The sequence below is a fragment of the Canis lupus genome, chromosome 31 (assembly GCF_048164855.1).
Source record: "Canis lupus baileyi chromosome 31, mCanLup2.hap1, whole genome shotgun sequence".
Taxonomy (NCBI): Eukaryota; Metazoa; Chordata; class Mammalia; order Carnivora; family Canidae; genus Canis; species Canis lupus.
Genome location: NC_132868.1, coordinates 18,319,824 through 18,346,364, shown reverse-complemented (window position 1 = coordinate 18,346,364; position 26,541 = coordinate 18,319,824). Strand labels below are relative to the sequence as shown.

Sequence of the window (26,541 nt, the reverse complement as noted above, 5' to 3'; positions counted from 1 at the left end):
CAGTGAGGTTAAGTGTTCTTATCAAGAGCACCCCAGCTACTCTATCTCTACAGCCAGGACAGCGGTGAGCAGGGGCCACAGAAGGTGCTCAGCCCACTCTTGCATTTCACGCAGGACAAGAGCATTCTTAGAATTCCTGTTTCCTTTTCCTTCTTTCTTAAAGATGTCTTCTGTTGATATATATATATATATAGTTTAAAAGGATTCTATTTATTTATTCAATCATGAGAGGCACAGAAAGAGAGAGGCAGAGACACAGGCAGAGGGAGAAGCAGGCTCCATGCAGGGATCCCGACGTGGGACTCGATCCCGGGACTCCAGGATCACGCCCAGGGCCAAAGGCAGGCGCTAAACCGCTGAGCCACCCAGGGATCCCCCTGTTGATATATTCTAATACCGTGAAGTCTGACCTCGTAGTCCTCTGATTTAAGCCTTTTTATGTCCTCAGACACTTTTGATACAATTTTGCAAACTTATGACAGGCTTTAAGCATACTGGGATAAAGTGGATAAAATACTTGTTTCCTCTGAAAAGAATGCCAGGATGTGGAACAAAGAAATAACCTGTCTGCCATTCCTTGGGGCCTAGGAAAAAGGCAAAACTCAGTGTCCCGACCAGTGATAATTAGGGAGGCAGCAAAGCAGAGGTGAGCCGGTGGGCTTTAGAGCTAATGAGGTCTGAGTGGGTGTCTAAGTTCTATCACACAAAGGCTGGGAAAGCCAGGCAACAGAACTTTCAGAGCCTGGTTTCCTGACTTCTACAAAGCGGTTTAGAGTTTTCCAATGAAAAACAAATCAAGTAATGTATGCAATGTTTGACCCCAACATCTGATACATCATGGACAATATTATCTTTAATTGCAAAGAGCTGGTATTTGTTCAACCCTGTAGCATAACAGTCCTAATGAACGCTGTGTCTGGAGGGGTGACTAGGAACATACAGACCTCTGGACAGAGCTGAGCGTTTACAACCATGAGTCTCAAAATGACCAAGCCGACCCCATGTCCCAAGCACTGACCCCTCCATCTCCAACTGGATTAAGTAGAAGACCCCTTCATGGGCGTCTAACCTGTCAGGAAGTATCTGTAAGCCTACTACCCCTGACTAGGGAGGTATTAGTACCTGTTGTGAGATGCTGTCTGGTATCCAACTGCCAAAGCCTGCCTCAGGATGTCATTCACCAGCTGCTCCGTGGCCTACGAGACAAGATGGGGTTACTCTCGAAGATGGCCACGGGCCTGCTATGAGAAGAGACACATCTGACCCCATCCCATACACAAAACTTTGGAAACAACTGTATCTAAAGATCATAAGTCCTTAAGGAAAAAATAAAGGTCCAAATTATAGACAAAAAATATCAGGTCAGAAAAATGGCCATAATTCTGAGAAATTATGAACGGGGGTAACATTCATTATTCAGATGGCGTTTTTAAGGAAAACAGGTTGAGGGCTATTTGTGAGTTATCTGTGCTGTGGGAGAAGTCCCACCAGGAAAGGAGCTTGCAGAGCTAGGATCAGACAGGCTAAGGAAGCTAGTCCATGAGCCTCTCTCGCCCAGGGATGGGACAGCTGTGGCTGTTTCTCTGTTGTTATGACAAGTGGAGAAAACCCAAGGCCTTGCTTATGTCATCTCCTAAAGCAATGAGAGCACTCTCATCTCAGTCTGCTTTCAAAGGCACTAGAAAGTACTGTTAGAGTGCCAACAGCACAGAAACTCTTGTGGATGCTTTAACATTCAGATGACCTATGATTTAGTTCATTCAAAAATCAGAAGGAAAAACACAGTAAGCCTCAATAAGACGAAAAAATCTTAACACTTATTATCTCTGTTCCATTTCATTGCCCTTGTCCCTTACCCAAAATTGCCTGGGACCCAGACCATCCTGCCCACAGCTGGCACCTCAGTGCTTCAGCCCCTGGAGACACAGCTTGGCCCTCTGCTGCCAACAGGCACCCACCTTTAAAATCATGTCCTCCACCACCGATGCATACACGTTCTTGTAAAGTGCCACAGGCTGCAGGGTGATCCCAATCTGGAAAAGAAGAAAGCCATTTGTTCCCATTTCTACGCTAAAAACCACCTCTCTCCAAACAAGCACACTTCTCGGATACCCAAAGAGATGTCCAATTGAAGAATAACAACTCTGTAAGCATTCTGGACAAAACTCAGGGGAAGTAACAAAAAATATAACTGGAAGAACACATCATCCTTTCTTTGTTTCTGAGTGGCTGTTAAATATGCTATTACAATCCCGCTTTCACCCCCAAATCTCCTTCATGAAGAACATGGTCAGGATTTGCAGGAATTCTGATAGTGGGATCAACACACCGGAAAGCATGGAATCCAACTTCAGGCCCTGTTTGTAAAAGGTGGTGAAGATACACTTGGAAACTGTGACTCACCCCATTCTGCATTTTCTCCTGTAAATGAAAGAACACCACCTTCCGCCTTTCTGTCCCAAGCAGCTGTCCAAGCTCCAGCACAGGCAGGGCACCCGGGAGCTCTAATAACGTCAGGGGAGCCTCGCCCTCTCAGGTGTGACTTGGCAATATCAGGACATGCGCTTCATGGGAAAGGAGAGCCGCTTCCACGGAGGCCAACGAGAACAAAAATGAAAAGTGGAAACGGTCTCTCTCTAGCTGCCTGCTTCAGTTCCATGGCCACCAAGGCACCTTCTCACATTAACAGTTCTAAGGGGATGCCCAGGGAGCACACCCCAAGCTCATGAGGCAGAAGAAACTCACACCATTACTTCACCAGGAAGGACTGAGGTTGGTCTCTAAGGCTGAGGCTCTATGCATCAGCATCTCAAACCTGGCTTGTGACCAAGAAACACCAGAGGCCATCCCCCTACCTTCTGTGTGATGTCACCAATGAATTCAGACCCCAGGGTTGGTGGCAGATAGAACTTCATTTCTTCCTGTTTCTCTTCCTGTTCCTTTTTGATGTTGATCTTTAACGGCTCTGGCAGGTTGAGGATGTCCACCTCCTCTTCATTCTCTGGCTCTCTTTTCTGAAACTGCTGCAGGTCCTCCAGTTTCCGGCAGAGGTTGTCGGCAGAGGAGAATGACGACGGGCACTCTAAATGAGAGGCGATCGGTCTTATGACAGCTTGCTGGCCAAAGGAAAGGCCTGCCTATCTCGTTAAGACCAACAGTCTGAGACCCAGAGGAGAAGGGACAAGTATCAAGGGAGCTAACTCTCTTACCAGCTCTAGAATTCTATGGCTCTGTAACTGTGAGAACTAGTAATTCAGGAGACAGGCATCTTATGTTAATATATATGTGATGTAACTGCAATCTAAGACAAAACAGACAGTATGTAATTCTGACTTTGCCACCAAAAACTCGGCCATGCCTGAAGCTGTCATACAGAGGCAAGTACTGGTAACAACACCGTTAACAAACTGTGCATCTTCAATAAGCTGATTTGTACAAAGTCTAGCAAAAGACTAGACCTTCTGAACCAGCAGGGGACCTGGGAATCATGCGGTGCATCCTTTTCAGTTTACGGACGAGGAAGTGAAGTCCACCCGAGGTGCAAGATGGGCTCCAGGGTACGCAGGCAGGCTGGTGACAGAAGCTCCCGGCTTCTGTGTCACTGACTGGGCACTTACAAACCAGTCAGTCAGAGTAATGGAAAGCTAGGGTGTGTGAGGTACTGTGCTTCACACGGGCTACCGAGGAGGCACGGAGGTAACCGACATGGCCTCTGTCCTCCAAAGAACTTAGGTATTTATTTCTGACAAACTGTCAAGGTTCTAATATTGGGTGCTGCTGGATTTCAGAGAAAAGAGTGGTCATCCTGCACGAGGGCTCTCAAGAAAGCTTCATGGAGAAAATGGGACTTGTGCTTATCGTTAAGGACCCCCCACTGCCACACACTCTCCCTGTGCTACAGGCTCCCTCACATTGGGAGGTGGAGCTTCTGCTTTTCTACAAACGTAGGGTTGGGAGGAGGAAATGACCCTTATTTTTTAAGGTGAAATGCAAAATATTCTCCTTCATGCCCTGCTCCTACCCCATATAGCCCAACTGTGTTTCTTCACCATCAAGCAATTCATCTTATTGGCAACATTATTAGTTTTCATTTGTGTCTCCAACGCTGGGTTGCATACTGCCTAGCTAGGTCTGGGGATAAAGTAACAGATGAGACCGCGCCTCCATCTTCAAGGAGATTGGGTAGACGTGTCTATGAGGGGTTATAAGGTCGCAAAGGAAGGAGAAATCAGTTCTGCCTAGAGGAAAGGAGGGGACTAGGAAAGCCTTGAAAGAAGAAATGATGTCAAGGAGGGGGACCACTGAAAAACTGTGCGCCTGTTATATGCCACAGGTTGGAACACAATGCTGGAGACACCCAGGCACAAAGAGTTGTGCAGGGCTGTACTCGGGCCGTGGGGGTGGGGAGTGTAGACATGCATCTACAGGTGAGCAAAGGCTCCTGGTCTCCCAGTCCTGTGGGGCATACGTGGTCCCAGAACCGTGGAAGCTGAAGAGATGGGAGCGTGCGCCACACAAACCCCTCCCAGGCTGCTGACGGTGCTCAGGGCGCCCACCGAGGGGGTACCTGGCTCACTGTCGATCTGCGTCAACACATCCTCAATAGAGTCGCTGTCGCTCCTCAGAGTCTCGGGGTCGGGTGGGGTGTAGCCGTGGCAGCGACACCAGTGAGCGATGTGCTTGGTTTTAAGAGGAGTCAGGTGGTGGAATCTTGGATTCTTCTCTAAGATTTCTTGTAAGACTTTTCGCATTGTCATTGCTCTTTGCCACTTAAAACAAAATTTTTTGAAATCATCAATTTCAATTTAGCAGTGTGTTCAAATAAATCACCCAACTGTAAATGACCATGCTAACTTGTCAGAATTTTTTTATTAAAAACCTCACTGTGTTTTTAAAAAGCTGTAAAAAAGAAGTAAAGGAACTTCTACCTGGTATTTATGAAGTAACACTGGCCTAGGTTTTCCAGCTGGCCTAGTAACACTCCTAGGTCTGGCCTAGGTTTTCCAGCTGGTCTCAACCTGTGGTCTCCAATATCCCATTCCCCAGCAAACCTATCACACTGACCTTCTCACAGCTTCCTCAGCATGCCTTCAGACCTGCCACTTTCTCCTAAAACCCCACCACCTGACACAGTAGCTGCCACACTATGAGTACTCAACAACTACTTCATTTCGTTTTAATATATCGAATGAAAATCATAAAAGATGTTTAGAAATTTTTTACCACTGCAGGACGTAATAGTAGACTTTTCAAAGGCTAGCTACCTGTGTCTGAAGAATGAGATTTTAAATGGAGGAATAAATTCCACCATTAAATATTTAATAAAATATGCTGTAAATTTTATCACTGCTCTGTAAGATGAGGTTTATGGAAGTAGCCAGCATGCATGTGTGTTCTGGTTACTGTCTTTCAGGCTCAGTGGCAGCCTCTTGAACAAACGAGATTACCTCAGCAGCTCTCCTTTTCCCAATGTTCCAGCCATAATACTGCTCCACAGACTTTGCAGAAAAACAGCTGGCATCTTCACCTAGAATGAACATACCCAGCAAACTCTGAACAAAGTTGTTATGACTGAAATCAAATCTTTTTTTAAAATAAGATTTTATTTATTTATTCATGAGACAGAGAGAGGCAGAGACACAGGCAGAGGGAGAAGCAGGCTCCATGCAGGGAGCCCGATGTGGGACACGATCCCAGGACCTCGGGATCACACCGAGCCAAAGACAGGCGCTCAACCACTGAGCCACCCAGGTGTCCCTGAAATCAAATCTTATTTGCTCGAAGTATGTCTGAAAGTTTCTTTAGACCGGTTTATTGGACATATGTTCCTTACCAGACAAGCTCACTTGAGGTTTAACACAGAGGGCTTCTCCTTAAAAGGGAAGTGTGTATTCAAAATAACACCCCCTCTGGGAAATCAGCTTATTTGGCAGAGCAAGTTTCATGGCAGTAGACCCCTACCTATTAAAAAAAGTAGTGCAAATGGCACCCGCTAGAGGTAGCAGCTCTGAGACCTAGGCCTGGCCTTGCCGTTAGCTTGCTAAGTGGTGCCACGTGACCTAAAGCACCTCTTTGGGCTTCAGTTCTCTGATCTATAAAACTAGACTGTCGGGAAGATGGTTTTCTGATTCGCCTTCCAGCTCTAATATTCTCTATTTGTATCTAAATAATACAATACAGAGATTTTAAAATTTCTTTCTGCTGGGCTAGGAAAACATCCCCAAAAGTTTACTTTGAACTACCTCAGAATGACCCTACTTCAACCAAGGAGAAAAAAGATCATTTCTCTGTTGTCAGAAAAAAACAAGCAGGGTAGTCTATACTTGGCTTATCGTTCTCATACTCCCATGAATGTAATATGATAATGTGCATCATCCCTTCCTGGTAAATGTTTGTAGTCATCGCTCAAGAGCATACACCTAAGTATCAACAGGTACTGCCTTTTTGCACCCTAAAGGCAGTTTGGTTTTGTCAAAACAACTGAGGCTGAGAAGCAAGTGTTTGAGTCTTGCTGACAGTGGATAATGACAGAGCTGACATCACTGCTGGAAGTCTTGATAATCCTGCATTTCAACTTTCAAGTGAGAGATAGTGAGCGATAGAACATTAATGGTTTTGGACTCAAACAGACCTAGGTTAGTAACCTTCCTCATCATAGCTAGTGATCTTGAGCAAGTTACTTAACCTTGCTTATTCTCATTTTTCTCATCTGTAAAATGGGAGATGATACCACCTATCCCACAAAAGACTGTAAAAATACTCAGCCTGCAGAGTCTCGCACATTGTAGGCAATTTCTAATTTCTTTCCTTATTAATTTCCATTAAAGACTAATGCAGTTTTAATTGCATATGCAATAGATTTACAATTTACATACACCAAAATATGTAAAAAATTCCTTCCACAGATCAAATGCAGTGAAAACAGTAAAAGACCAACTGGTTGACCAAGATACTGTGAATTTGAAAATCTTGCAAATGAGCTATAGTTCTAACTAAAACCTCCAAAGGTAACTACCACATTAGTATTAATTTATAACACAAAGGGTTAAAGTTGACTCAATATCCCAAGTAGTTCACAGCTTTAAAAATGCATCCATATAGGGGTGCCTGGGTGACTCAGATGGTTAAGTGTCTGCCCTTCAGCTCAGGTCTTGATTTCTGGGTCCTGAGATTGAGCCCTGCATTGGGCTCCGTGCTCAGTGGGAGTCTGCCCCTCCCTCTCAAATAAATAAAAAGTTTTTTTAAAAAAATGCATCCATATATTCAGTGTAATTGTCTTACTTTTTGCAGTGATTAAGGGGATCTTCTTTACCACCGCTGTTAAGAGTTGCTGGATAGTCTCTAAATGGTCTATCCTGAGAAGGATAAATGAAAAGAATATTAAGGTAATAATTACAGCAGTTTCTAGCCACACACACACACACACACACACAAATTCATGTATATAGTCCCCTCTTTCCAAGGGAATTAAAATTTAACCAATTATATTGGGCATGTCTTTTTTTCCACTGCCTTGTAAACATAACCCAGATGAGACTCCAGGAATGGCAAATTATGCAAATATCATTCTATCTATAGTTTAAAATTAAATAGTCACATATCTTTTTGCAGTTGATTGCCACTAGAACAGAACACTTCTATATGCAAATTCCTACTCTTAGGTTTATTACAGTTCATGTTGTTACCTATCGTGTCAAAGCGGCTGAGTTTCCATTATCTCCAATAATCTGACATACTTCAAAATACATGGAGTGGGTCAGAGGTGGGTTCCCAACTTGGAAGTTAGAAAACCTCATGAAGTATTTATAGAAGCAGTGAGTATGTATGGCCCATGAAAAGGCAATTGTGATTAGGCAGGTGTGTGGATACTCAGATGTAAACTGTAGACATATCTGAGAATTACACCATGAGAAATCTGATGCTCAAAGATTCAGCAAAGAAAGTACATGTTTTTAAGCTCCACTGGAGGGAGATCTGTACCATGTGAGGCATCGGAAGTGCCAAGTCATGCTGCCCACTGGTGATATTCAGGTGTTACATGAAGACCCTGGGCTGTGCATCAAGCGCTAACACCTGCTCACTGAACACGAGCGGAGGGTTTCCACCAACCAAGGGGCTTGCTTCCATACACACACTCTACTCGGCCATCACAGGTATGGGTTTTAAAAAAGTACCATGTAAAACAGCAAAAGCATAACCCCCTTAGAAAGGATCGAAATAATTACTTAATGACATAGTTTCCCAGCTCAGAACTTTCTTCTGTTTTCACTGCTGTCTGAGCCTCCTGAGAGGGGCAGCCTGGCCCAGGCGTCTCTGGTTCAGTCTTTACTACAAGGGAAGAGCAATAAGAAGAGAGCTGTCAGCCTTCAATGACGGAAGGACACGCGAAGGCAGAAACAAAAGCTCTTCCACTGAAACTCAGTGAGGGCATGCCACCCCAGCTGCAGCAGGGGTGGGGGACTGAGATGGTGCCCATCATCACAGGACCAGCAGACAAGGGAAGAACTGTTACCCTGGCACTCAGGGGGAGCGCCTCTAGGCTCAGGACAAGGACAGGCAATACAGTGGCTTTGTATATATTTCTTAAAGGGCCAGCCACACTGCTTGGTGAGGGCCCCCTCACTCACACACACTCGTGTGTGTGTGTGTGTGTGTGTGTGTGTGTGTGCACACAAACTGCCACATTAAAATACAATAGTGGCCTGTTCTAAGTTCTAGTATCCTTTTGGATATCATCTCTCCAGCTAAGTTTATCAACTTTCAGCATTATCTTACTATTCTGAGATGTAAGGCAGAAAGCAAAAATCAGATCTGCTGTGCCTGGAAACAGCCAAGCCACGCCCATTAGGCTTTAATCTCCCCAGATCTACTGATGGAAGATAGCAATGTCTCAGATGCATGTACTTCCAGTTTTCTTTGATCAAAAAGCCAAGACCACACACTCTCTCCTTTTGCATCAGCTTCCCTTATAACTCACCTTGCACATCAGCACCAGAAAATTTTCCTAAATCTTTTTAGTGTCATTTCCATACTTAACATCCTTCAGTACTTTCTTATATAACAAGGGTCTATAAATGAGATCTACTCCTCTATCCCTCCCCCTTTTCACTGATGCATAACTTGCATAAAATGCACAAATATTAAGTGTATGGTTCCACTGCCCATATATACACTCATGTACACCACTCCAATCAAGATATAGAGTATTTTGGGGTGCCTGGCTGGCTCAGTCAGAAGAGCACGGGACTCTTTCTCAAGGTTGTGAGTTGAGCCCCATGCTGGGTAGAGAGATTACTTAAATAAAACAACAACAATGACAAAGATGGAAGGATTTCTAGTCCTCAAGCAGGCTCCCTGTGCTTTTGGCAGTTCCTGCCTACAAAGATAACCACTTTTTATCCATCTGAATTTCACCGTACTGTACATAAACCTTTGCACTAGCATCTTTTTAGCTATTAAAAATAATGCAATGGGGATCCCTGGGTGGCGCAGCGGTTTGGCGCCTGCCTTTGGCCCAGGGCGCGATCCTGGAGACCCAGGATCAAATCCCACGTCGGGCTCCCGGTGCATGGAGCCTGCTTCTCCCTCTGCCTATGTCTCTGCCTCTCTCTCTCTCTGTGTGACTATCATAAATAAATAAAAATTAAAAAAAAAATAATGCAATGGACATTCTTGTGTATGTTTTTTGTTTTTTTTTTCTTGTGTATGTCTTTTGGTGAATGAACCTATGTGTGCATTTCCTGGAAGTATATTTGCTGGAACATAGAGCAGATGTATGTTTATCGGAAAATGCCAAACTGCTCTCCAAAGTGATTGTATCAATTTATAGTTCCATCTGCAGTGCGAGTTCCAGCTGCTTTACATCCTTGCCAGAACTTGGTAACAGCCAGTGTTTTAAATTTTGGTGAATCTAATGGCATCCTACTATGGCTTTAATCTGCATTTCCTTGATGACTAATGAGTTTTCACAACTTTTCCTATCTTTATGAACTATTAGGATACCCTCTTCTGGGCAGTGTCTGTTCACATTTTTTTTTTTTTTTAATTTTTATTTATTTATGATAGTCACACAGAGAGAGAGAGAGAAAGGCAGAGACATAGGCAGAGGGAGAAGCAGGCTCCATGCACCGGAAGCCCGACATGGGATTCGATCCGGGGTCTCCAGGATCGTGCCCTGGGCCAAAGGCAGGCGCTAAACCGCTGCGCCACCCAGGGATCCCTGTTCACATTTTTTGCTCTTAAAATACCTTTGCCCAAAGTCATGAAGATATTCTCATCTTCTTTTCTAGAAAGTTTCACTGTTTTACCTTTCACATTTAGACATTATAGACATAATCCAACTCTAATTTTTGTTTATGATGTAAGGTTCATTGTTTTCCCAAATGGATGTATCTAATTAACCCAGCACTACTTATGGAAATGGACATCCCTTCCCTACTGAATGTCATAAATCGAGTGACCATAAACATGTGAGTCTATTTTGAGGCTCTCTCTTCTATTCCATTATTGTGTCTGTTCTTGAACACACCACTATCTCAACACTGTAGCTTTAATAGTATGTGTATCTATGGTCCAAATCCCCTACCTTTTTGTTCTTTAAAACTGCCTCAGCTCTTCTGGGCCTTTGCATTTCCACACACATTTTAGACTCAGCTTGTCCATTTCCACACATACACACAACACTGTAGGCATTTTGGCTGGCACTATATTCATTTTGTATGTAATTTTCTGAGAGGAAGAGCTCATACATAACACATCAGGTCTTTCAGTAAGTTAATATAATTTTTACCATATTTATAATAAATTACAGTTGGGCCTTGAACAACTCCGAGGGTTAGAGGCACCAAATCTCTGTGCAGTCAAAAAACCCATGCAAAACTTTTGATTCCCCAAAAACTTAACTATTAATAACATATTACTGACTAGAAAGAAGCCTTACTGATAAAATAAATGGTTAGTTAACCTATACTTTTTCTATGTTATATTATATTCCACATTGAAACAATAAGTTAGAGAAAAGAAAATATTAAGAGAATCATAAAGAGGAGTGATTGCAATTACAAGTACTGTATTGAAAAAAATCTCTAAGTGGTCCTGCACAGTTCAAATCTGTGTTGTTCAAGGGTCAATGTACTTATAACTTATTATATTTATAATAGTACATCCTTCCATTTATTTAGGTCTTTTCAATTTCTTTCAGAACTGTTTAGTAGGTTAGCACTTAATTTCTATATAAAAATTAAATTTTTTATGTATAAATTGATTTGTATTGAATAACCTTGCTAATTTCACTGTTAGTAAATACATATTCCCCCAACCCCTAGTGATACCAAGACTTCAAGAAGCAGAAGGAAGGCATCAGAAAAAGTTCATATACTTCAATTCTATAGGCACAAGTATACTCACATTAATCTGGCCCTCAAAAAACTACAGAATTATATAATTAGCCTTTCCAGGTTGACACAGCTATTCTACTAGAGAAATGAAAACATATGCTCTCAAAGACTTGTACATATGACTCCAAACTGGAAACAACCCTAATGTCCCCCAACAGGAGAAATGATAAATTATGGTATATTCCTACAATGTGGAATACTATTTAGGTACAATATGTAGAAATATCAAAAACATTATGGTGAATAAAGCTAGACATAAAAGAATGCATGTGCTTCCACTCATATGAAGTCAAAAAGTAGACACAACTGATCTATCATAAGGGAAATCAGAACAGTGGCTGCCTATGGGGGCTGGGAACTGACTGGAAGGGGCACAAGGTGATGAAAATTTCTGTATCTTCAATGGAAAATGGGTTACATGGGTTCATAACAAAACTCATCAAACAGTATGCTTAGTATCTTTGCATTTCAATACACAAAATTTTATCAGAATGAAAATAAAAATAGAGATGCTCTGACCCCAGCCTAAAATTAACAGCGTCAGAATCTGCATGAGGAAGGCCTATAAAACATTACTATTGAGGAGAAATGCTGGTCCAGACTAATACCAATTCTTTTATCAGCTATCTTTTGATCAGAGGTTGGCAAACTTTTCCTACAAGAGACCAATCAGTAAATATTTTAGGTTCTGTGGGTCATATGATCTCGACTGCAACTTATCAGTTGCAGTCTTATGTGGTAAAGCATCCACAAATAATATGTAAATAAATGGGAATGGCTGGGTAACAATAAATTTTATGTAAAGACAGGCAGGGGACTGTAATCTGCAAACCCCATTTTAGTTGGTCACACTGTAAGTTACAAATCCACCTCTTCTCAAGATTAATGTGAAAGACCTGGCATGCCTAAAAAGCAAACATACTTCAAATTCTGACTGTGCTTTTTGACTTGGGAAGTAGATACTTTAATATCTCCAAACTTCAGTTTCCTCATCTGCAAAATGGGCATAATAGCTATCCTGAAGTACTATGGTAATTAGTGATATATATATAAAGCTATATATAAAGCAGCTAGCTTGGTGCCTGGTACACTTGAAGCTCTTACCATATGGTAGCTATCATTATTATAAGATGTTACAGGTATCAAAAGTGCTGCTCTAACCCACAACACCATTTCAATCTTCACAGTAGTCAGAAATATCCCCCTTGCCAGCCTGCCAAAACCTGGCCCTACCTAAAGTTCCTTTATCACAACTATACAGCCTGGATGAGTCCCCCTAATTGGTTTACTTCCCCAAACAAGCCCTCTGAGTCTGTCTCTACTGTTCCCTCAAAATGCTTCACTCTCAAGTCCAGGTTATAATCCACATTCCATAAAGTCCTTCACCCCACTATGCCCTCACCAACCCTGACCAGATATCCTAGACTGAAATATTTCAGCATTCATTTTTCAGATCACTTATCCTGCATTTATCAATCATTGCTTGCTGTCTACTACAACTCTCTTCAACCTGATTATAAGTTCTCAGAAGACAGAAACAATACTTTACACATCTGTGTTTCCCTCAGTGTCAGGTCTACTTTATGAACACTTGGTAAGGATTTCTGAAGTGACTGATTCACAGAGGCTGAAATTCAGGGCACCCAGATTACAGTAATATCTTATATAAAACTTCCAAGCAAAAATACCGTAAGAAACTACCCACCTTTTGTAACAGCTGCAGGAGCAGAGCTGGGGATAACTGGAGTTGGGGCAGCTACAGGCAGAATGGCAGGTGATTTGTTGGCAGAAAATGACTGAACCACTAATAGGCAAAAAAAAAAAAAAAAAAAAAAAACCGCCAAAAAGAACAAAAAAGAGGGAAAGAATGTAGGAAATATAGAAATTATTTTAATGACAATATCTAACTCCGGGGTAGTGGCCTCATTTTAGACGAACAGTGCTAAAACAATTTCAATACAACATTAAAAAGGTCCTTATTTGGGAGCCAGAGTGGCTTAGTCGGTGAGGCATCTGCCTTCGACTCAGGTCATGATTTCAGGGTCCTGGGATCCAGCCCCACATTGGACTCCCTGCACAGTGGAGAGTCTGCTTCTCTCTCTGTCCCTCACCCCACTTTGTGCTCTCTCTCAAATACATAAATAAATAAATTCTTTAAAATAAAAGGTCCGTATTTAATATAGTGATCTGACAAGGTAGGCTGTTTACTGACAGTAAATAGCTCAGGGTAACTGAGCTATTATCTTCAACTATGAAATGGGGGCTTGTCATCACTACGAAAATAAAATCCAATTAGCCTGGAAGTCTCATAGATGCTTAAAAATGTTCTCCCCTCTACTCAAGAAATGGAGAGCTATTTGGAAACCAATGGATCATCTGGGGTTCACTTTCAGTGTGAGAGTTGGTGCTCCAGAGTTCAAAATGCCAAGGAGAACTGATGGCTACTCGGCAGGTCACACGGGAGGGGCGGCCACCCACACAAACCTGGAGGCCGCCACAACCCACGGTGGGGACTTACCTTTATTCACAGGCATCAGTATAGTCTGTACACCTCCGGATGTATTTACACTGAGAGGCTTGAGCTGGCTGGGAATCGTCAGGACAGCCTGCTGGGGATTGGATTGACTGGAGTGAATCTTTAGCAATCCTAAAATAAGTTGGAAGATAAGGCCAAGCTGAAGATCAGATGCTTCCTGAAAGTCCTGCCCTCTTCAGCAGTCACATTGTCTCACAGGTAGAAGTTCTTAGGACATTTACCCCTTCAATAAACAAAGAGCTGGAAGCGTGAGGCAAGGGATGTGGCTGACTTCACAATGAAACAACGATGTGACAGTGAGGATTTATTTTTGCCCGCAATTATAAAGTAATACAGAAATTTTTGGAAAAGCAGAATAAAGAAAAAGAAAGAGAGAGAAAAGGTCATCCAAAGTCCAACTGTGGAGACGACAGTAATAACATTTTATGATAGTTCTTTTTCATGTTTGTTCCCTGTGACAGTTTCTTTGCTTTGTATATAGCTCTGATAGGTACAAACTGGATATAAAAATTTTTTTTCAGATGATCTTTTTTTTAAATATTTTATTTATTCATGAGAGACATGAAAAGGCAGAGACACAGGCAGGGGGAGAAGCAGGCTCTATGCAGGGAGCCCGATGCGGGACTTGATCCTGGGACCCCAGGATCACGCCCTGGGCCAAAGGCAGGTGCTAAACCGCTGAGCCACCCAGGGATCCCCGATATAAAATTTTATATTCTGATTGAGAACAGTCTTTTTCCTAGCTAAAAACCTTCTCTGGCTCCTGGCTGCCTATAGAACATTTCCAAAATTAGTTTCAAAGTATTCAGAGTCCATTTTATAATCCAGTCCCAGTTTATCTGTGTCTTCTTCACATCATCCCTATAGATCAAATACTTTGAAATGTGTGTACTTGCCATGCCTTCTAATTTCCTACCTCTGTACAGCTCTTATTTTCCAAACATCATTCTCCACTTATGATTTTTTTTTTAGTAAAACTCTACCCACAATGTGGGGCTCAAATTCATGACCCAAAGATCAAGAGTGGCAGGCTCTACTGACTGGGTCAGTCAGGTGCCCCTCCACCTATCATCTTTTTTTTTTTTTTTAAAGATTTTATTTATTTATTCATGAGAGACATAAGAGAGAAGCAGAGACATAGGCAGAAGGAGAAAGCATACTCCCTGCAGGGAGCCCGACGTGGGACTCGATCCTAGGACCCCAGGATCACACCCTGAGCCAAAGGCAGAGGCTCAACCACTGAGTCAACCTAGATGCTCCTCCACCTATCATTTTAGAAAGGGTCATCCTCTTCTACTTTCCTTTAGGAATAACTTCCATACTCCCATTTCTCTTACACAACTACGTGAGGCATTCAGAGAAAAATCAACAAAGGGCTTTTATTATAAGACACACAGAAAACACAACACAAACACATGCTGTCATATAACAACTACTTAAAAACAGCATTTGAGAAGTGCCTGGGTAGTTCAGTCAGTTAAGCATCCATCCAACTCTTGATTTTGGCTCAGATTGTGATCTCAGGGTTGTGAGATCGAGCCCTGCACCAGGCTCTGAACTCAGCATGAGTCAGCCTGAGATTCTCTCTCCCTCCCTCTCTGCACCCCCACCTCCTGCATTCTCTTGAGCACACATGCTCTCTCTCTCTCTCTCTCTAAAAAACAAAAGCAAAAACAACAGTATTTGAGGCTAAAGATACCTTAAAGCACTGGAAAGCAGCAGGTAAGAGTAAAAAGAAAGGAATTCTCTTAAATACTTTCTGAAATAAAGCCTTAAAAATCTTTCTTTGGAATAGAGGAGTGTCAAATCAGTCAGGTAGTAAGTTCCTAGTGAGATGTGTCCTCAGAACAATGACCTGGTTTTTCCTTTTGAAAATTCTTATTTTTATCAAAATATTATATGCTTATCAGTTGAAAAGTAAAAAGTGCTAAAGAGGCTCTAAATTAAATATAGCCATCCTTTCCTCCACTTCCCTGTCCTCATGTAACTAACTCCCCAGCAGCATCCACTTTCAACCCTTTTGACTCCTTTTAATATTTATCTTAGTAATTAATTTTTAAAGAATGTGTACATTGTATGTATTAATTTTGATATAACATTTTGATGGTACATACTGATGTGCTATTAGGGTAGATACAGGCATTTGAAAGCTTATACCTGATGGAACTAGAGAACACAATGTTAAGCAAAATAAGTCAATCAGAGAAAGACAACTGTCCTATGATTTCACTCATGTGGAATTTAAGAAACAAAACAGGATTATAAGGGAAGGGAGGGAAAAATAAAACAAGATGAAATCAGAGAGGGAGACAAACCATAAGAGACTCTTAGTCATAGGAAACATAGTTCCCTGGAGGAAAGGGGGTGGGGGGTTGGGGTAACGGGGTGATGTGATGAGCAATGGGTGTTATCTAAGACCGAAGAATCCCTGACATCTACCTCTGAAACTAATGATGTACTATATGTTAATTAAATGAATTTAAATTTTAAAAAAAGGCACTTATACCCTCTTTCCTCCCTATACTGTTCTCTATTGATCCAAAGAGCACCATAACACTGAGATTCCAATCTGTTCCCTTGAGATATTTCTTTTTCAGTTGCTTAGTTCTCTTACAGCATCTATGTCTTCTTACTTCCTTCAAAAATGCCATAAACCCGTCCTTTATAATTCTCCCTATAGTCAGATCTCCTAAATAACTTCTAGTTTCCACATCGTCTGAGAGAGAACTTTTCTGGAGCTGTCTAATCCGTTCCACCTTATTTTCTAGGCTGCTGCACAGCTGCCACCCTGGGACATCCTTTATCATTACCCAGGGGATTCCCTTTGCCTTCCTTCTACACTGGATCCTGTTTCTTCCACTTTCTTGGTCTATACCTCTTCACTCTAGTAAAAACTATGTATTTTTTACTAATGCCTTGAGACAGGGAGCATAGGAAACAGAACTTTGTCAGAAAATATTTCTACCCTCACTCATCTGGCTGAAGACAGAATTCTCGAATGAAGGTAATCTTCCCCTAGAGTTCTGAAGAACAGTATCATGGCTTCTAGCACGGCTGAGAAGCCCAATGATCACATAACTTCTGAACTTTTCTATTTCTTCTTCTGAAGGCTTGTAAGATCTTCTCCTTGTCCCTGGTGTTCTGAATCATGAATAAATTGTACTTCCTTGTGAGCTATATTCCATTCACTGTGCTAGACATTTGTGCCTTTTAAACTTGGAAGTTTGTCCCTTCAACTCTCAGATAAATTGTTTGGCTTCTTGGATCATTTCCTTCCTACCACCTTCTGTTTGCTTTCCAGTACTTCTTTTAGTCTGACAAGACTCCCCAATACACCACCGAATTTTTTTCCTTTTTTTACCCCCAAAGATTTTATTTATTTATTTGAGACAGAGAGAGAGCACGCACACATGCGTTGGGGGGAGGGGCAGCGGCAGAGGGAGAAGTAGATCCTCTGCTGAGCGACTTGGAGATCATGACCTGGGCTGAAGGCAAACGCCCAACCATCTGAGCCACCAAGGCGCCCCCGCAATTTTCTTTCTTAGTGTCTACTTCTTGGTCTGCTCTCTGCTTCTACCTTGTGCTTCATAGTTTGGTCTAAATGCTGCAGCCAATGACCCTGTTGTAAGGTAGAGCAGATTAAGTTACTCCTTAATTTAAAATCCTCCAATGGTTTCCTTTGGAGTCAAAGTTCTTAACATGACCTACAAAGGCCCTATGTGATTTGGTCCCCACCACTCTGACCATATGCCTCAGTACTCTTTCCCTTGCTCACTCTGCTCCAGTTACAACAGTAACCTTGTTCAAAACAATTCATAAAATGCACGCAAAAATTTTATTTAAAAAATTAATGGTCTTAAAAAAAATTAATGGTTATACCTTAGCTAAAAATAAAGAAAGTTTACATACACACAAAAAATTAATAGGCAGCAGAAAATAGTTTGGTTCTTCTGCAGCAACATATGAAGTAAGACCTAAAGCCAGGACACTTCATTTACTTCATGTTAAAACTTAATTAGAAAGGGGGAAGAAGGGGAAGGTAAAAAAAAAAAAAAAAAAAAAAAAGAAGAGGGGAAGGCAGGGGTGCCTGGGTGGCTCAGTCAGTTAAGTGTTCGAGTCTTGTTTTCGGTTCAGGTCATGATCTCAGGGGCCTGGGATGGAGCCTCAGGACTGGCTCCATGCTCAGTGGAGTCTGCTGGAGATTCTCTCTCCCTCTCTCCCTCCAACCCCAGCTCATGCTCTCTCTTAAAAAAAGAAAGAAAAAAGAAAGACAAGAAGGAGGGCATTTATTTCTCATAAAGTAATCCTTCTGTTTCCACAATTTCTACTCCATTCCTAACAGTGCCTGTGAAATTCTGTTGGCAGAGAACAGAGAATTCTGTTCTGTTCCTTTACTAGAACTTGATCAATGGTTAATTGGTAGGTAGAAGTCACAGGAAAAACTACAAGTCTTCATCTTTTGGTCTTGAACTACCCCAAAAATAAGGCATAGGGGCTTGTCACACACAAAATGAAATAACGATGCAATAAGAATATCAATATTCACAATTGGGGCATCTGGGTGGCTCAGTTAGCTAAGTGTCTGCCTTCTGCTCGGGTCATGATCCCACGGTCCTGGGATAGAGCCTGGGATTGGGCTCCCTGCTCAGCCAGGAGTCTGCTTCTCCCTCTCCCTCTGCTCCTACCCCCATTAGTGCATGCTCTCGCAAATAAATAATTAAAAATAACAGTATCCACAATCTTTCATCCAAAGGAACTTGTGTATGCACATATATCTCAGTAATGCTCAGCTTCTTTTGTGTGTTAGTGCCAGCTGGCAAGCTCTGATCATTCTGCAACAAGGTAATACAGAAGCAAAGAATGTTCAGAAACTTTTGTAACAGTGTGACACTGCTGTGGTATTTTTACTGCATTTCACAGAAGTATCTGCAGTGAAAAAAAAAAAAAAAAAAAAAAGAAGTATCTGCAGTGAACAGTAGAAAAACAAAACTGATCTTTCAAGTTTGAGAAGCAATGCTATACATTGTATCAGCCCACTGGCATGTGGGCAGCACAATGTAATCAAGCACATTAGTATTTTTGTGGTGAAACACGAATATTTATATTATGTCATATAAACAGACTGTCAATGGAGGTCAGATTTCACACTAAAATTAGTTACCCAAATAAAGAAACAAAAAAAACACCTTTGGTTTTTCACAGCTCTTTATATTTTAGAATTCAAGGGAATTCTAAATTAAAAAAAAAAAAATTCAAGGGAACGTGGATAAGGATACTAAACATGCTAATAGTGGCTATTTTTTTTAAAGATTTATTTATTTATTTATTTATTTATTTATTTATTTATTTATTTATTTTTATTTATGAGAGAGAGAGAGAGAGAGGCAGAGACATAGGCAGAGGGAGAAGCAGGCTCCATGCAAAAAGCCCGACGTGGGGACTTGATCTGGGGTCTCCAGGATCCCACCCTGGGCTGAAGGCGGAGTTAAACCGCTGAGCCACTGGGGCTGCCCCGCATTATTTATTTATATAATGGCTACTACATGTTGGATAGCAGTCAAAGCATTGACACACTGAATCATTTAATCCTCAGTCGGCATTATTATCAACCTTATTTTACAGCCAAGGAAACTGAAGCAAATTATTTGAACTAAGGTTATCTGGCTCCATGATTTGTGCTGTTATGTTAACCAATGTAAAGGGCACACTCTTCTGGGGCCATTTGGTGTGCGCACAAAGATATCACACATTTTACAGACCACATGCATGTTATTCTAACACTACCCAACATAATAATTAAGGTTAAAAATCACAACTTGGAGTCATCAAGGCTAATTTATTTATTTTTAAGATGGGAATCTGATGTGGGACTTGATCCTGAGTCTCCAGGATCAGGCCCTGGACTGAAGGCGATGCTAAACTGCTGAGTCACCCAGGCTGCCCCAATTTATATTTTATATACTTTGTTTATGAAAATATGTTTTATAATGTGTTCCATTCAAAACTGGATGATAAAAAGAAAGCAAATGGCAATGTAAGGAAAGTAGACTCTTAGTTCTCCACAAAGTTACGTTGTGAAAGCAGTTAAAATACTCCACAGGGCTCCAGATGGCTGAAGTTTTATTATATCACTTAAAAATTACTATTCAATCCATAAACCATTTCTGACTTAAGAATTTATGTGTAGGGCAGCTCCGGTGGCTCATTGGTTTAGCGCCTGCCTTCAACCCAGGGTGTGATCCTGGAGACCAGGGACTGAGTCCCATGTCAGGCTCCCTGCAAGGAGCCTGCTCCTCCCTCTGCCTGTGTGTCTGCCTCTCTCTCTCTCTCTTTCTCTCAATAATAAATAAATAAAATCTTTTTTAAAAAAAGAATTTATGTGTAGATTTTAAGAATAAATTATAGAAAAAAGCAGTTTTATGGAAAATGTGAATTACTTTTAACTACTTACTGTATATAATATTGTTTAAGACCTTCCAAAAATATTCTAAGCCTAAGAAGGGAGAGAGAATATCATTATGACACAACTCACCTGATACGGTAGCTTTTCCAGAGATGGGGTTTGGTGTGGGCACCAAGGACGTGGCACTGATGACAGAGGGAGCGGCAGCCTTGCAAGTTCCCATGGGGGCCTGGCTCACACACACTGATTGCTGCCCAGATGTTTTCACTACAGAACAGATAGCAGATGATGGACTGGGAGTTGTTCCTTCCACCTGCTCATACATAGGGCCAAAAATAATAGAAATTAAGAAGAAAGCAGTGTAAGTTAGAACAGTGACTGCTATGGAGTATATTCAATAATCTATTAGCTATTATTTTACCTATTAAATCCCATGCCATTTAAAAAGACTGCCTCTCTTGTTCAGTGTTGCCTACACTTTTGGAGTTCACAGACCAGAAAGTTTTTAAATTTTAAAACTAGGAGGTATCAGAGAGTAAACCACATTAAAAACACAACAACAAAAACTCCCCAAAACCCTTACTACCTATTATATCACCCTATAAAAGGATATCTCATCACCAAAAAAAGGACTACATAATCTTGGAACATAAAAGTGATAATAAGTTTTATTAAAAACTCACTATAATATTTTAACATTTGTCTCATTCATCCAAACAGTATCTACTATGTGGCAGGCACAGTGTTAAATGCTAGGGCCCAGAGGTAAAAGCCCTCAAGGAGGACAGAGGGGAATATTCCAGATTCAAGACAAGGAAAGGGGGAGACAAGAAAGAACGCTTCTTGGCAGAAGACAGCAGGCAAAAAGAGAGGCATGAGAGAACATGATATGTTCAAGGAACTACAAAGGAGAGTGGTATGAATAGGTATATGAAAAGTAGTAGCTGGAGGACATAAAGCCTGAAAAACAAGCAAAATCAGCCTCAGAAAAGACCTTGGGTTTTGATTTGTATTTCCCTGATGGCAAGTGATGCAGAGCTTTTTCTCATGTGCGTGTTGGCCATGTCTATGTCTTCCTCTGTGAGATTTCTCTTCGTGTCTTTTGCCCATTTCATGATTGGATTGTTTGTTTCTTTGGTGTTGAGTTTAAGAAGTTCTTTATAGATCTTGGAAACTAGCCCTTTATCTGATACGTCATTTGCAAATATCTTCTCGCATTCTGTAGGTTGTCTTTGAGTTTTGTTGACTGTATCCTTTGCTGTGCAAAAGCTTCTTATCTTGATGAAGTCCCAATAGTTCATTTTTGCTTTTGTTTCTTTTGCCTTTGTGGATGTATCTTGCAAGAAGTTACTGTGGCCGAGTTCAAAAAGGGTGTTGCCTGTGTTCTCCTCTAGGATTTTGATGGAATCTTGTCTCACATTTAGATCTTTCATCCATTTTGAGTTTATCTTTGTGTATGGTGAAAGAGAGTGGTCTAGTTTCATTCTTCTGCATGTGGATGTCCAATTTTCCCAGCACCATTTATTGATGAGACTGTCTTTCTTCAATGAGATACCACCTCACACCAGTGAGAATGGGGAAAATTAACAAGGCAGGAAACCACAAATGTTGGAGAGGATGCGGAGAAAAGGGAACCCTCCTGCACTGTTGGTGGGAATTTGAAATGGTGCAGCCACTCTGGAAAACTGTGTGGAGGTTCCTCAAAGAGTTAAAATTAGACCTGCCCTACGACCCAGCAATTGCACTGTTGGGGATTTACCCCAAAGATATAGATGTAATGAAACGCCGGGACACCTGCACCCCGATGTTTCTAGCAGCAATGTCCACAATAGCCAAACTATGGAAGGAGCCTCGGTGTCCATCGAAAGATGAATGGATAAAGAAGATGTGGTGTATGTATACAATGGAATAATACTCAGCCATTAGAAATGACAAATACCCACCATTTGCTTCAACATGGATGGAACTGGAAGGTATTATGCTGAGTGAAATAAGTTAATCGGAGAAGGACAAACATTATATGGTCTCATTCATTTGGAGAATATAAATAATAGTGAAAGGGAATAGAAGGGAAGGGAGAAGAAATGGGTAGGAAACATCAGAAAGGGAGACAGAACATAAAGACTCCTAACTTTGGGAAACGAACTAGGGGTGGTGGAAGGGGAGGAGGGCGGGCAGTGGGGGTGAATGGGTGACGGGCACTGAGGGGGGCACTTGACGGGATGAGCACTGGGTGTTATTGTATGTTGGCAAATTGAACACCAATAAAAAATAAATTTATTATTAAACAAAACAAAAATCCACAGAACCATAAGGCCCAAAGAAAGCATAAAAAAAAAAAAAAAAAAAAAGAAAGAAAGAAAGAAAAGCAAAGACCTTGGGGTGCCAAGACAATTCAAGGGGTAAACAGACTTCAAAGGTTGCTGGGCCAACTGGCTATCTACATACAAAAGAATGAAGTTTGGCCCCTACCTCACACCATATAAAAACTGACTCAAAATGGATCAAAGACCTACATATAAAAAGCAAAACTATAAAACTCTTAAAATATTGACTTAAATTTTGAGATTCTGGATTAGGCAATGGTTTCTTAGCTATGAGATCAAAAGCATAAGCAATAAAAGAAAAATAAACTGGACTTCATCAAAATTAAAAAGTTTTGTGTTTTTCAAAGAGTACCACTAGAAGTGAAAAGATGGTCCACAGAGTGGAGAAAATTTTTTGCACATCTCATAAGAGACTTGTATCTAGATTAAGAATACTTAAAACTCAATAACAAAGACAATGAATAACCCAACTAAATGGACAGAAGATCTGAGGAGACATTTCTCCAAAGATGATACAGAAATGGACAAGTACATGAAAAGATGCTCATTAGCTATCAGGGAAATAAATGTAAATCAAAATCACAATGCAATACCATTTCACAAGCACTAGAATGGCTCTAACAACAACAAAAAAATGGGTAAGAACAAGCATTTAGAGACCATGTGGGAAAAGTGGAGCCCTCATACATTGCGGGTAGGAATCTAAAAGGTGTAGCTGCCTGGGAAAACTGTTTGGCAGTTCCCCAAAATGTTAAACATAGTTTACAATATGATCCAGCAATTCCTTTCCTACGTATATAACCAAAACAACCAAAACCACAGGATTATACAAATACCTGAACATAAATGTTCACAGCAGCATTATTCTTTAAAGTCAAATGGCAGGGATCCCTGGGTGGCGCAGCGGTTTGGCGCCTGCCTTTGGCCCAGGGCGCGATCCTGGAGACCCGGGATCGAATCCCACATCAGGCTCCCGGTGCATGGAGCCTGCTTCTCCCTCTGCCTGTGTCTCTGCCTCTCTCTCTCTCTCTCTCTCGAATAAATAAATAAAATATTTTTAAAAAAATTCTTCTAAAAAAAAATAAATAAAGTCAAATGGCAGAAACCATCCAAATGCCCATCAACTAATAAATGCACAAACAAAATTTGTTATGGCCATAAAACTGGGTATTGACTATTGAGCTATACAAAAGTACCAATACATGCTACAACATGGACGGACCCTGAAAATACCAGAAAGAAGCCAGACACAAGAAAGATTAGTGACTGCCTAGTATGAAGGGGAGGGGGTGTAGGGGTAGATAGGGAATAACTGCTATTGGGTATGGAGTTTCCTTTAGCAGTGATTAAATAAACATTCTGAAATTGCTAGTGGTGGTAACTGCACAACCTTGAGAATATAATAAAAACCACAGAACTGAACACTTGAAAATGGAGAACTTTATGGCATGCGAGTTATATTTCAAATTGTTTAAAAAGAGAAATACGACCCACTGGTATACCTGCTAAATACCTTCTGTTTTTACTACTTTTATGTTTCATTACTGTTTTCTACTGTCATGCTAATCCTCACCGGCTGTGCAGGCCCATTTGCTGAGAGGGCCACAGCTGGGGAAGTGGCAGTTGTGATAACCCCTCCTGCCACTCTCAGCATTGTGGTTCCGGGTTTTGAGAGCTGTGAGGTGGCCGGCACAGACTTCAGTGTGCTATCAGATATTTTCATTAGCGATGCTTGTCCCCCAGGGGCCGCCTGCAGAAACAAAATGGGTTGAAGTAATAATTCTGCCCTGGCTCAGAGGCACAAATTATTCCTTATCAACATAGGGCCCAAGAATTAGAGCAGATCCAAGAAAGTCTTGCTAATCAAAAACATATGAGGTTTGTGCACCCTTCCAATAAGCTCTCAAGTCTGACTTTTTACGTACAAATGTTCCATTACCCCTAATGTAAAACAAGTTAAGTGAATACATTTGCCAATCACTAATTGGCAGCAATAATTCAAAGATACCAGGTCACATGTTATCAAAATAACCGAGTCCAAAATGCTCTTAAATGTACACATAATTATTAAACATGAAAATCTAAACAAGATGGGCCAGATTTAAATGGTTAAGTGCTCTATGCACTCAACAAATTTAGTACCATTCAACAAATTATACTTTTAGTGGGTTAAATCAAGGCTCAGCAAACTTTTCCTGTAAATGGCATAAGCATTTACAGCAATGCAGGCCATATGGTCTTTGTTTCAACTCCTCAACCCTACTGTTATAGCATGAGATGGATGTGGCTGTGTTCCAATAAATTATTACTTATAAAAACAGGAAGCCTTGGGCATAGTGTGCTTAACTCCTGGCCCGAATGATTACTTACTACCCAAATTAATACACTGCACAAGCAGATACCATTTATCAGTCTCTGAGGACTTACTATTGTGTGTCAGGAATGGCAGAAAGCACTTTTACATATCTTATATATCATTCAATCTTTTCATAAACTTTATAAGGTGGATTTTAGTCTTATTTTACAGATGAAGACATTAAGCTCAGTAATTTTACCAGAATCACACAGTTAGTATGGCATAATTTGTGCTGGAGTCTGATGCAAATTAAAACCACAATGAGATATCACTTCATACTCACAAAAATGGCTAAAAATAAAAGGATGGACAGTCCTCTGTGTTGTTGAGGTTGTATGGCAACTGGAACTCTCTCACATTACTTATGGGAGAATCAAATGGTACAACCACTTTGCAATCCATTTGTCATTTTCTTATAAATTTTCTTATTTATTTACCCTAGGACCTAGTTATTCTACTGTACAAAAGATGTATACAAGAATGTTTGTAACACTATGGTTCATAATAAAAATCTGGAAATATTCCAAATGTCCATAAACAGGGGAATAAAAGTTATACAAGGGGCAGCTCGGGTGGCTCAGTGGTTTAGCGCCACCTTCAGCCCAGGGTGTGATCCTGGAGACCAGGGATCGAGTCCCATGTCAGGCTCCCTGCATGGAGCCTGCTTCTCTGCCTCTCTCTCTCTGTCTCTCTCATAAGTAAATGAATAAAATCTTTTAAAAAAATAAAATAAATATAAAAGTTATACAAAATATTACTTAAAAATAAACTACTGATACAAATATGGATAAATCTCAAAAACATGTTGAACAATCGAAGTTAGACATGAAAGACTACATACTGTATAATTTTATTGACACGAAGTTCAATGACAGAAATTAGCTAATTTATAGTAACAGAAAAATGATGATTGAAAGGGAAATGAGGGTATGTTTTAGAGTGACAGAAATGTTCAGTATCTTGATTGGGACAGTGCCTGCATGAGTTTATACAGTGGTCAACACTCATTCAGCAGTACACTCATGATCTGCGCATTACTTTATGTAAATAATACTTATTAAAACACAACGGTAATTGCTCCACTGTAGCAGAACCTGGAGAGCGTCACCACACTGGCTGCAACCATAAGCAGGTAAGAAGAAATAAGCTAAGATTTAAAAGAACTGCCTAAAGAATTTTGGGGCCTCATATCTGTTTAAGTACTAAGCGCATCTGACCAAAGGGAAATTAGCACTCAAAGAAACCAAATACTACTAATATGAAAAGACTGATGATTAAGAAAGAAAAGAGAAGATGCTTAATTATCATAATCAAGAATGAAAGGGGGGTGCGCCTGGGTAGCTCAGTTGGTTAAGCATCTGACTGTTGATTTCAGCTCAGGTCATGATCTCAGGATCATGAGATCGAGCCCTGCAGCAGGCCCCATGCTGGGTATAGAGCCTGCTTAAGATTCTCTCTCTCTGTCCCCACAACACCCCAATCCCCACTTGGGCACTCTTTCTCTAAGAAAAGAAAAGAAAATG

General features: G+C 41.0%; 1 protein-coding gene across 5 annotated transcripts in view; it reads right to left on the bottom strand.

Moving 5' to 3' along the window:
* Positions 1-26,541, bottom strand: part of YEATS2 (YEATS domain containing 2) — a 122,791-nt gene that overhangs the window by 2,210 nt on the left and 94,040 nt on the right. For 3 of the 5 annotated variants that reach the window (XM_072807586.1, XM_072807588.1, XM_072807587.1), the window contains 11 exons: positions 24,236-24,412; positions 20,465-20,648; positions 13,915-14,043; positions 13,102-13,200; positions 8,226-8,328; positions 7,282-7,355; positions 5,448-5,527; positions 4,568-4,769; positions 2,856-3,082; positions 1,959-2,033; positions 1,123-1,196 (listed from right to left, as the gene is read on the bottom strand). In XM_072807586.1, the coding sequence (XP_072663687.1) occupies positions 1,123-1,196; positions 1,959-2,033; positions 2,856-3,082; positions 4,568-4,769; positions 5,448-5,527; positions 7,282-7,355; positions 8,226-8,328; positions 13,102-13,200; positions 13,915-14,043; positions 20,465-20,648; positions 24,236-24,412 (1,424 nt within the window). Of the gene's footprint in view, positions 1-1,122; positions 1,197-1,958; positions 2,034-2,855; positions 3,083-4,567; positions 4,770-5,447; positions 5,528-7,281; positions 7,356-8,225; positions 8,329-13,101; positions 13,201-13,914; positions 14,044-17,275; positions 17,552-20,464; positions 20,649-24,235; positions 24,413-26,541 lie in introns of those variants that run through there. The other 2 variants (XR_012021796.1, XM_072807589.1) reach the window with 2 other exon arrangements.